The sequence below is a fragment of the Coregonus lavaretus genome (assembly GCF_964263955.1).
Source record: "Coregonus lavaretus genome assembly, chromosome: 25".
In the NCBI taxonomy this organism is placed as follows: Eukaryota; Metazoa; Chordata; class Actinopteri; order Salmoniformes; family Salmonidae; genus Coregonus; species Coregonus lavaretus.
This window is the reverse complement of record NC_140012.1, coordinates 37,338,152-37,350,613: the sequence shown is the minus strand read 5'-3', so window position 1 is coordinate 37,350,613 and position 12,462 is coordinate 37,338,152. Positions and strand designations below refer to the sequence as shown.

Here is a 12,462-nt window from a genome sequence, read left to right as displayed (position 1 = left end):
AAAATATATTTTATATTTGAGATTCTTCAAAGTAGCCACCCTACTAGTAGCCATACTAGTTTACTGTGCCTTTAAACAGCTTGGAAAATTCCAGAAAATGATGTCATGGCTTTAGAAGCTTCTGATAGGCTAATTGACATCATTTGAGTCAATTGGAGGTGTACCTGTGGATGTATTTCAAGGCCTACCTTCAAACTCAGTGCCTCTTTGTTTGACATCATGAGAAAATCAAAAGAAATCAGCAAAGACCTCAGAAAGAAAATTGTAGACATCCACAAGTCTGTTTCATCCTTGGGAGCAATTTCCAAACGCCTGAAGGTACCACGTTCATCTGTACAAACAATAGTACGCAAGTATAAACACCATGGGACCACGCAGCCGTCATACCGCTCAGGAAGGAGACGCGTTCTGTCTCCTAGAGATTAACGTACTTTGGTGCGAAAAGTGCAAATCAATCCCAAAACAACAGCAAAGGACCTTTTGAAGATGCTGGAGGAAACAGGTACAAAAGTATCTATATCCAGAGTAAAACGAGTCCTATATCGACATAACCTGAAAGGCCGCTCAGCAAGGAAGAAGCCACTGCTCCAAAACCGCCATAAAAAAGCCAGACTACGGTTTGCAACTGCACATGGGGACAAAGATCGTACTTTTTGGAGAAATGTCCTCTGGTCTGATGAAACAAAAATAGAACTGTTTGGCCATAATGACCATCGTTATGTTTGGAGGAAAAAGGGGGTAGCATTGCAAGCCGAAGAACACCATCCCAACCGTGAAGCACGGGGGTGGCAGCATCATGTTGTGGGGGTGCTTTGCTGCAGGAGGGACTGGTGCACTTCACAAAATAGATGGCATCATGAGGAAGGAAAATTATGTGGATATATTGAAGCAACATCTCAAGACATCAGTCAGGAAGTTAAAGCTTGGTCGCAAATGGGTCTTCCAAATGGACAATGCATGACCCCAAGCATACTTACAAAGTTGTGGCAAAATGGCTTAAGGACAACAAAGTCAAAGTATTGGAGTGGCCATCACAAAGCCCTGACCTCAATCCTATAGAAAATGTGTGGGCAGAACTGAAAAAGCGTGTGCGAGCAAGGAGGCCTACAAACCTGACTCAGTTACACCAGCTCTGTCAGGAGGAATGGGCCAAAATTCACCCAACTTATTGTGGGAAGCTTGTGCAAGGCTACCCGAAACGTTTGACCCAAGTTAAACAATTTAAAGGCAATGCTACCAAATACTAATTGAGTGTATGTAAACTTCTGACCCACTGGGAATGTGATGAATGAAATAAAAGCTGAAATAAATAATTCTCTCTACTATTATTCTGACATTTCACATTCTTAATATAAAGTGGTGATCCTAACTGACATAAGACGGGGAATTTTTACTAGGATTAAATGTCAGGAATTGTGAAAAACTGAGTTTAAATGTATTTGACTAAGGTGTATGTAAACTTCCGACTTAAACTGATCAGATTACTCAAACTCCTGATGTTGAAGTTTAAACACTGAGGTAACCATTAATGCTCAGGCAGAATTTAAAAGAAAGATAAAAAATATACAATAATAAAGCTTATTCAGATTCAGGAGGGTTCTATGTAGAACCCTTCTTGCCATCCAAACAATCATCAAATAACCATTTCTTCCAAAAATGGTTCTTAGGGTGAAAAAGTTTATAGGTTGAACTCTTTGCCTAGCAAAGAACCCTTGTCTTCCAAAAAGGTTTCTTCAGATGAAAACGGTTCATGATAGTACTCTATCCCTCCGCTAAGAGTGTATTTGACCTCCCAACAACAAGATTGACATTCATAGCTACATTCCACTTTATCTATGGTTAGTTATAGCCAAGTGACAAAGTACTGTATCGGTATGACTGAGAAATGTGATGAAACTTTCTGGCAAGCATTGAGGTTATGCAAGCGATATGTAAGGAGTTGGCAGACTGCTTTGCCATGATATAGGCCTATGCTCTCTTACCCTCCAGTATGACACACAGCAGACAGGCATGTAAGTGTTAACTGACCTCCTCGAAGCGGGCTTTAATGATGGTGTTCCAGTGTTTGATGGTGGTGATAGAATCTGGATGGCAGATGGTCAAGATAACCTCCCCCATGCTGGTGGCTTTGTTCAGGCCCACTCTCTTCTCCTCCTGCTTCTTCATGAACTCCTGAAAGAGAACCGTTGGTTTCCATTAGCAATCGACAATGTTTGCGGCATAAATAATATAAAAACGTAGCAGCCAACAAGTCGTTTCTCTGTTCCTCTGTCAATACCTGATCAAATGGAGACAAATAAAGTAATGCTATGTGAAGTCAGGGGAGACTATTTTAGATTCAGTGAGATCATGCTTGAGGAAAACTCAATATTGTGAAGTAGTTGGCATGGAATAGCAAACCACCATCTAAAATCCATGTATGGCATTTCTACTTTTACTGGCAAGCTTGATAGACGTGTGGAGACAGTCAAAGTGAAGTGTGTTTTAAACATCAACACTACATTATGAGAAAGCCTCATCAGAAAAGAATGATTAAACATACCCACAGTCTCTGCAAATATCTGCCTTAACTGCCATATGGTTGAGCTAGGTACTAGTTTGCTTACAATGAAAATAGTTCCATGCAAGCCCCACCCCTACAGTATATACAAGCCTTTAAACAGCCCAGAACAACTTCACCTACGACCTGATATTGAATTTCACATTTGGTCTGATTTGATCTATTGATCTATATTCTGTATTATGGATTTTGCTTTAGGGACCTTTGTGCCCCGCCTGGAAAATAATATGTAGGGAAACACGGTGTTGTTCTATAGGATGACGATGTTCCAGGTTAAAGGTCACTTGCCTTGTGCTGCTCGATAAGAGCCCTGAGAGCCTCCTCGTCTTCGGGCAGGGTGCCATGGAAACGCAGGCTCTGCTCGGCCTCGGCCAGCCACTCCAGCAGCATATGGACTGTAGAGTGGAACTCCTCAGCCTGCAGCCAGGGGACAGGGGACAGGGGACCGGGGACAGGGGCCAGGGGACAGGGGACAGGGGACAGGGGCCAGGGGCCAGGGGCCAGGGGACAGGGGCCAGGCGACAGGGGACAGGGGCCAGGGGACAGGGGACAGGGGACAGGGGCCAGGGGACAGGGGACAGGGGACAGGGGCCAGGGGACAGGGGACAGGGGACAGGGGCCAGGGGACAGGGGACAGGGGCCAGGGGACAGGGGACAGGGGACAGGGGACAGGGGCCAGGGGACAGGGGACAGGGGCAAGAGAGGTTCATAAACACACAAGTCCCCCAAAGCATTCCTCTAAGCACTCAGCCAGGTCCTAATGGTGACTTCGTCTTTTTTGCAAACACACTGCACTCCTCAGACGATTGCTATGAATTGCTATGATCATATGAATGATGTTCCTGAGACCTTTAACAGATCTCCGGTCATCTGTGAAACTGCATAAAAAGATGACTTGGAACACCACCATTTTGAATGAGTGATGTAGAGCGGTTTGGCATAGTATGAGTCCTACCTGACCCAGTGCCTGTTCCAGCCGGGTCTGTTTAGATACTGAGCGGGCGCAAACCGTCTCCCAGCGAGCGCTCAGCTCCTGCATCTGAGCTTTGACCCAGGAGGAGTCTTCATGGCTGCTCTCAATCAGGTCCTTAGCCGAACGCTTCAGGGCCGCAACGCTCCCCGTCCGCTTCCCCAGCTCCTTCTGGAAAACCTGGAAGACACGGCAAAGAGAGAACTAGTGAGACACTACACACATACATATACTACACTACACTACACTACACCAGACGTATACTACACTACACCAGACATATACTACACTACACCAGACATATACCAAACTATACCAGACATATACTACACTACACCAGACATATACCAAACTATACCAGACATATACTACACTACACCAGACATATACCAAACTATACCAGACATATACTACACTACACCAGACATATACCAAACTATACCAGACATATACTACACTATACCAGACATATACTACACTACACCAGACATATACCAAACTATACCAGACATATACTACACTACACCAGACATATACCAAACTATACCAGACATATCCTACACTACACCAGACATATACCAAACTATACCAGACATATCCTACACTACACCAGACATATACCACACTACACCAGACATATCCTACACTACACCAGACATATACCAAACTATACCAGACATATACTACACTACACCAGACATATACTACACTACACCAGACATATACCACACTACACCAGACATATCCTACACTACACCAGACATATACCAAACTATACCAGACATATACTAAACTACACCAGACATATACCACACTAAACTACACCAGACATATACCACACTAAACTACACCAGACATATACCACACTAAACTACACCAGACATATACTACACTACACCAGACATAAACTAAACTACACCAGACATATTCTACACTACACCAGACATATTCTACACTACACCAGACATATTCTACACTACACTACACTACACACACACAGACAGACATATACCAGACTACACACAGACGCAGAGACACATGTAAACAGAAACACAGACACATCAACACACACACCCACAGATATAATGTTTCCCAATAACCTCAAACTCCATCTATCCATATACTGCTCTTTGCAGAGTCCCACATCACAAGTCATTGTTGCTATGATATCCCGAGTATAGAAAGAAAGTTACACACTAATTATGCTCCCAAACATTTAATGGGTCTAGCAACCAACATTCCGGCACTTGCACATTGACCCATTAAATGTTTGGGAGCATAATTACAGTGTGACTTTCTTTCTTTCTTTTTATAGTTTACTCTCTGTTAGTCAGCACCTCTACGAAACATTTTTGGGTGTGTGTCAGCTTATTCCTTCAACTAGAATATCCCTAGTAGCCATGACAAATTAGACCAGGTTATAACCAGTCATCCAGCCCCATGACCCTCAGGGCTAAGCTGGGGTCCAAAACAAATTAGGCCAAATCAACACTGATTGTGAAAAATAGGGATTAATACAGTTCAACAGGGCTGAAACCGATCCAGCTAACACACTAATATTGTGCCAAAAACACTTCCAATTTGAGCAGTTGACTTCTGCACCCTCATGAAGTCATCTGGATGCCTTTGAAGGCCATATGGAGGGTGACTGTACTGAAGGTTTGACTGTTGATCTACCTCAGTGTAGTGACTCAGATATCCTGCCAGGCACTCTTTATTTCACTATGCCTCAGCAATCTCGCGTCTCTGCTAATTCAAACATCGTTTTGCCACATAACACAAACGGCTATGGTGGGGGGGAATTAATTACCGCTTTCGGGGCCATAATCATATTTCATATACTGTATTTAACATGTGAGCCACAGGTAGGAATGAGAGAATAAAATATGCTGAACAATGAGAACAGCAAACCCACACACAGCACACTTTCTGAATCTTGATGTCATTCAACTCCTATCACAGGGTACACAAATAGGACATGTTCCAGCTTTAGAATCAAGTTAGATGAATGTGCTTCGGCCCAGAGTTTGAACAGATCTATGCTGCAAGTAGGCACCAACTGCCATTGTGCCTTTAAACAAAGCACTTAACCCCCAAACTGCTCCAAGGGTACTGCTCTGCGGATGGACAATTGTACGAATGTTTCCTTTATTTACCTTGTGACTGTCGATAAGATTGAGCACCAGGTCTATATCTCCATGTACTGGCTGGTCCTCAGCCAGCTGAGGCTCCACTCTGTACAGCCAGTCAATCAGGGCCTGCAGGGCATCAGTGAACTGACCAGAGAACAGCAACGCCTCTTCCAGCTTGTTCTGCCTGAAAGGAAATGAAAATCAATATTAGTGAAAATACATAATGACCCCTGACAGCAGAAACTATCATTGTTTTCCTATTATGTATGTAATATCATTAAGCTTTGACAGCAGAAACTCCACAGGTGCATTCTGCATTTTGAGAGGAATTATAGTTTAATCAGAGTCAATCAAAAGTATTCACGAAGCCCACAGTTTCAGTATCCATCATCACGATTAGATGACAGTATATAATAATATGCATATTGTGTGTCCATTACACAGCAATGTGCTGGTCATGTCACCTTACCTCTCCACTGACTTGCCACAGACAGTGTCCCACTTGTCCCTCAGTTCACTCAGCATGTCGTCCAGCTTCTGGTTATCGTCCTGCAGTGACGTCTTGTCCTTGAGGGCACGTCCGGTACGACTGGTGGTGTCATACACTGAGTGCTTGCTCCCCAGCACCTTCTGGAACTCCTGCGTGAACCCAAGGTGGAGAGACATGGTCATTATTTAGGCTAGTTCAACCTGTACAAATCAGTCTGTGGCTGGTTTTTAGCCTCGTCACCAGCCATTCAAGGTTTATACGGTGTGTCTGGCAAACAGAAACGAGTAGATTTTAGACTTGACAGCTGAACAGCCAACAGTGAAATGTCCGTAACTGAACAGTAGCCTAAGCAATTTGACCATGGTCTCACTTTTTGTCTTGTTACCTAATTGACAAATCGTCAGCAGCACAACTGAGAAACTACAGCTGAGTTCTTCCAGAGGCACTACGTATGATTTAACTGTAGATTTCTTCACAGAGGATTGTCCTTCTAAGCTACACTCTTAGAAAAAAAGGTGCTATCTAGAACCTAAAACGGTTCTTCGACTGTCCCCATAGGAGAACGAACCCTTTGAAGAACCCTTTTTGGTTCCAGGTAGAACCCTTTTGGTTCCAGGTAGAACCCTTTTGAGTTCGGAACTCAAAAGAGTTCTACCTGGAACCAAATAGGGTTCTACCTGGAACCAAAAAGGGTTCATGTATGGGGACAGCCGAAGAAACCTTTTGGAGCACTTTTTTCTAAGAGTGTACCATCTACATTCTGTCATGGATTCTAATTTGTGAGTCGTGTTTGTGACCTAGTTGTTAATAAAGGACACTGTGTAGTGGCTGAAAAAAAGGGGTCAAAATTCAACCATCTTTCATCCACAGGGATTAAAAGTTTCTGAAATCAGGGCCGTCCCTAATACATTCTGTACATCCAGGGATTATTATAGGATTAGCAAACAATCCTCACACACAACAGTGCAAGGACAACAACTAGATAGCTTAGTCTCTGACACTAACGGCACTAATGCGTACTAAATACTATAATGTATAAATCACATACAGAAACATCCCACTATTAAAAGCCCCCAAAAAGCTGTGGTTTTAAAGAACAGCTGCATTTCAAATGTACAGCTTTGATAAATGACTACAGTGCTGCTGCAGATGTTTTGCTTTGCTAAATGATCTCCTTCATAAACGTCTGACTATAGGAGGGGTCTCGCCAACTCTTTCATTGTCACCCTTCGTCTTTTTCTCCTCTGAGGGGAGAAAAGGATACGACGAGGTTCAGTTAGTTCAGTCACCTTGTGCTGGGCCAGCTGCGTCTTGATCTTGTCAGGATCATTGGCGATTTCCAGCTCCGAGTCCAAAGCCTTCTCCGAATCGTCCAACCATTCTGTCAGCTTGTTCCAGGTTTCATGGAACTGGGGGGAGAGATGTAGGAAATGAGGCTTGTGTAAACCACACACCGTGATCTATGATTTCCTTTGATTTATTCTTCTACATTCTAAGATCAGCGCCAAGGAAAGTGAAGGATCCGTACTAATGAAAGGGCTCTGAGGCCTTTGGAATCAACATGTAAGACAGACCTCACTGTAATACTTAACCACAGCTTTTCAACGATAATAACTAGCATAGAGTAGTTGTAACACATTGTCCAGGCGACTTTTGTCTGCAAAGCCTTAATGTACTGTACCGTATTTGACCTCACACCTCGTTAGTGACCTCACTTGTCTGTTTTTCTATCAATGACTATTGCCCGATTATGTGGAAAGATGTTGACATCTACTACAGTCCACCTGTGTAACTCCCTCTCTCAACTTTCTCACCCTCTCTCTTTCTCTCCTTCAACTATGAATCTCTCTCTCCTGCTTTTTTCAACCTACATCAATTTCCTATCCCACTTCAGTGTGGCTAGACTGCTGACTCCTAGCACACCAGTTTAGGTCATGTGTAGTACTGTGTAATATTGTACCAACTGTTCCCAGTGTGCCATACCTGTTTGGCCCTCTTCCTGGCGTCGTCCAGCAGACGGCCCCTCTCCACAGACCTCTGCACCACCTTCTCCCAGCGGCCCTGTACACTTATCAGCAGGTTCTTGATCAGTACCACGTCCTGCTTCTGGCTAAAGTACTTCAGGTGGGTCCCTGTCTTATCCAGCTCAATGATCTGCTGCCTGTGGGAGTTCACCTCCGTCACAAACACCTGCCAACACACACAACAGAGGATCATGACAAATGTTACAATAGTGTTACACAGTGGAGTATTTTGGATACAGTTTTTGGCACTGGTTTAGAATGTCCAATGGCAAGTAGAATGTTCACTTGACTAATGAGCAGAGTTCTGGATGAGAGTCAAATGCCTTGTTGAGCCGTTGTTGGCTTGCTTGCACTGCAAGCTGTCTCGGCTATGGAGCCTAAGCCCATTAATTGTTCTTGCTTCTGACACCATTAATACTAAGTAAGTCAGGATAGGAGGCCGTTTAGGTTAATTATTAGACAGTTGACTAATACTGAAATGACGAATCATCAGAAACCTATCAAAATGTAAATGAATGTGTTATGTTAACTGTCTTCACACTGACACATACCTTGTGCTCATCTATCTGAAACAGGATGGTTTCCAGGATGAGGGAGGCAGGAGAAGACATAGTGAGAGTCTGTTCAGCTTGGGTCAACCAGTTGATGAAGTCCTGGAGAGAGTTATGGAACTCTGTGGCCAGAGCCAAAGCCTCCTCCAGTTTCACCTGAAGCACAGAGACAACGGAGCCACCTGAGAAACATGGTACTCTTCCTACTGACACAAACATTCACACACAGATGTGCACACGTGCACACACACACAAACGGATAGGCCTACACAGACACACACATGCTCACCCACGCACACACAAACACACACACACACACACACACACACGCATCAAACAAACATACAGACAGGCTGTTTGGTTGCCACAGCATTAGGTAATGACTGTAATTGAGCCAAACATGACCTCTGTTTAGACAGAGGAAGTCAGCATCTCTGGAATACTTCAAGGGTGAAGGGAAGAGGATGTGCTATCAAAATGATGCATCCTCTACAGTTATAAAAATAGCATCAATTAGCCTTTTGATTGATAGTCCAAGAGCAGGGATCCTTTTTGCTTACAGTCAGGCAAGCTAAAGTGAATAGCCAATGCTCTATCCTCATCACAATGAACAATGGGGTAATAACATTACAGTCATTACATTTACATTTACATTTTAGTCATTTAGCAGACGCTCTTATACAGAGCGACTTACAAATTGGTCATCACAAGCCTAATGGCAGGTAAGTACTGTCTCTGGTATACAGTGCCGTCTCTCGCCATGTAGGCTACTTTAGCTTTAGTTGTGCATGAACTGTGCTATCTTGGCAAGCTAGCAAAATGCAGAGGAACTTGTGAGTTAAGTTGAGGAGTATTCATAACATACAGCACAGTACACCGTAGTTGATTAAGGGATTTGACTGAGTTAGGAACAAAACCACATTCAACCCCAGCATTTCCTTTACATCCATTCCAACGTGTCAGCTGTTGGTTAGAGTGTCTCTGAAGACAAGAGGACTTTGTTCCATGATGACTGATGGCTTATGACTCAGGCAATTCCCAGTAGAGACCTGTGACCACATCTTACATGTGCTTACCAACCCTCTCTGCTGTTCACCATTCATTACCGACTCATGGATTAGAATCGTATAACGTATAGTACAGTACAGTACATGGGGTGGGAGGGGATGAACAAGTGCTGAGCAGTAACGTCCCACTGGGGATATAATAAACCTCAACATTATGAATCAAGTTCAGACCACTTGGTCAGGTGTGATCCATTCTAGTCAGGGTTTCTCTAGATAATTTTTCAGGCGGAGCACAATGAACCCCAAATCATCCCAAACATCCTCTCAAATCAACATTTCCAATTGAAGCTAAATTATTTTATGCAGTGAGTGGGGGCAGAGCTAGGAATGGGGGCCCATTCTGGAAGAGAAACACTGATTCATCCCATTGTAGGCCAACAATGCTACTCCATGTCACTTTACACTCCCTACCTTTCTCTCAGCCGCCTTGACCTGTACCGACTCCCACTTGTCCTGCAGGTTCCTGAGGTCCTGCTCTGTGTTGCTCTCCTGGCCGAAGGGGGTCATGGTGAGCAGCTGCTGACCTTTGTTCATCAGCTGCTGGTACAGCTCCTCCCTGGCCTCCAATGTGGAACATAACTCCTGCAGGAGACGGAAAACATGAGGGGCTTAGAAAAGATGGCTGCTGTTATAATGTTAGTATCCAATTATAGCACTGAAACTACTGTTTTACATGTCATTTCTGAAATGAATGGAATTTGACAATAAGTCTAGTATACTTTTTTGCTATTGTTGTCATTCTGTCAGTGTCCATGTCTGCTTTGTTACTGCCTCTTTACCAGTTTGTTTTGTGAGCACATCAAATCCAAATGAAGTCCAAACATGGTGAAAGAACGAGAGCAGTGAGGGGAAACAACAGCCAAGCTTTTCCACACACAAATTCAAACCTTCAAATTGCAAGTAAGTTCTGAGTCCGATAATATTATAATTTCGAAACAATCTTTGTTTTGGTTGCCATGGTGTCCTGCTAAATGGAAGCCCCCAGAGGGAAGCGTTAACAGTGACAGTGTCTGGGTTATCCTATCAAACAATAACAAAACAGTGGAACATTCTCTGAGCACAGTCAGGGTTTAATCACTTAGTAACACTTTGGGGCTTTAATCACTCCTTTAATTATTCTTTCAGTAGGACACATTATCGTTAATTTAGCAACGTAATTTAGTTTTCACAGCTCACACTTCAGAAAGAAACAGTAGACAAGGCCTGAGTTGGGCCCTTACAAGCCTGTCATCTGTATGAGGCATTTCACATGGTTAAATACATACCAGATGGGCATTAAGCTGCTCGCGGGCCGTGTCTGGTAAGCCTCCCACAGCCTTTGATGCTAACAGCTGACGCTCTGTGTCTTTCAGCCATTGCTGCATGTCTTCGATCTCGCCATGGAAACCTTGGGCCTGCAACACAATACAGCCGGAGTCAGAACAATGGACCTTATAGACGTATTGTGGAATTCAAGGGTGGGAAAGGGGAATGTTATGAGAAGTTATGAATTCCTCAGATACATTAATGGCCAAACATGGTTTGGTCTGAGGTTATTTGACAGAGTGAATGATGGTGTCTGTGAACAGTCTAATCAATAAACATATTCTATGTTTAATTGCCTGAAGCAATTGCTTCTAATTGTTTCATTCACTTAATTCCCCATATGAACCAGATAACAATGTCTACGCTCAATGTTACAGTGTTGTCTACGCACCTGTTTTACATATTCATTGTATTGGAAATCTACTTTTGTCCTTAAAATGCTTTTGACAGAGCTTTGTAGGTTTACTGGCTACGAAAGTGAAACATTCTTGGAAAAGACATTGATTTCATTTTTGGTAACCCTTAGGCAACCCACTCAAAAAATCAAGACTGCATGCAATAAAAATTTTATAGGGCTTACATTTCCGAAAGTTCATTTCATATTCTTAAAACATTCCTGATTCCTGGTCATAAAACCGTTCAAATAGTAATAGTAGAAAAATACTTAATAACAACCCTTTTAAAATTCTTCAAATAAAAATACATATCCACTGGTAATTCACATTCCTTCCATCACTCCTTTCACACGGTACATCAAAGCATTCCCCTAAATGTCAAAGTTATGAATAGGAACCCCAATATTTAGGAATGGGGGAGGCAGGCGGTGGAGGGTTCACATTATTTCTCTGCAAGTCATGCTCCCACTCTTCTAAAACCCTCTTTATGAATTTTGAAAAACAACATTCTTACGCTCTCCAGGAGAGAAGAATATCAATCATAGCTTCAATTTCAGATTCGAGTCATTATGGTGCCAGATTCCATACGGCGGCTTGGTAGGTGAAGAGGCAGACTGAAGATGAATAGCTGACTTCAGGGTAAGGGAGGTATAGCTAGACACAAACCTGAAGCAGAGCACTGTCCAGTTGGTGCCTCCTCTGCTCTGTCTTCTCCAGGATATTCTTCCAGCGCTGGGTGAGGTTCTCCAGTTTGCTCTGCAGGCCGGCGGCTTCTTCTCCAGAGGTGGACTCCACCAGGTCAGTACCAGCCTTGTTGACCGCCTCCACCGTGGTCTTATGGGCCAACACATCGTTCTGGAGGACCTGGAAACACCACAGTACAGGGATGGTTAAACAAGATCAGATAACACTAAACTGGACATACACTTTTCCAAGAAGAATGATAGTGTCTATACTCCATACTAAAT

The 12,462-nt window shown here is 43.4% G+C and overlaps 1 protein-coding gene across 5 annotated transcripts in view; it reads right to left on the bottom strand.

The window, feature by feature from the left end:
* Window positions 1-12,462, bottom strand: part of LOC311100987 (dystonin-like) — a gene marked incomplete at its 3' end in the record, with an annotated part of 186,503 nt that overhangs the window by 15,349 nt on the left and 158,692 nt on the right. For 4 of the 5 annotated variants that reach the window (XM_084141993.1, XM_084141990.1, XM_084141992.1 and 1 more), the window contains 11 exons: window positions 12,161-12,358; window positions 11,060-11,188; window positions 10,206-10,376; window positions 8,728-8,883; window positions 8,136-8,342; window positions 7,442-7,561; window positions 6,132-6,301; window positions 5,687-5,846; window positions 3,516-3,710; window positions 2,849-2,977; window positions 2,029-2,172 (listed from right to left, as the gene is read on the bottom strand). In XM_084141993.1, coding sequence (XP_083998119.1) covers window positions 2,029-2,172; window positions 2,849-2,977; window positions 3,516-3,710; window positions 5,687-5,846; window positions 6,132-6,301; window positions 7,442-7,561; window positions 8,136-8,342; window positions 8,728-8,883; window positions 10,206-10,376; window positions 11,060-11,188; window positions 12,161-12,358 — 1,779 coding nt within the window. Of the gene's footprint in view, window positions 1-2,028; window positions 2,173-2,848; window positions 2,978-3,515; window positions 3,711-5,686; window positions 5,847-6,127; window positions 6,302-7,441; window positions 7,562-8,135; window positions 8,343-8,727; window positions 8,884-10,205; window positions 10,377-11,059; window positions 11,189-12,160; window positions 12,359-12,462 lie in introns of those variants that run through there. The other variant, XM_084141994.1, reaches the window with a different exon arrangement.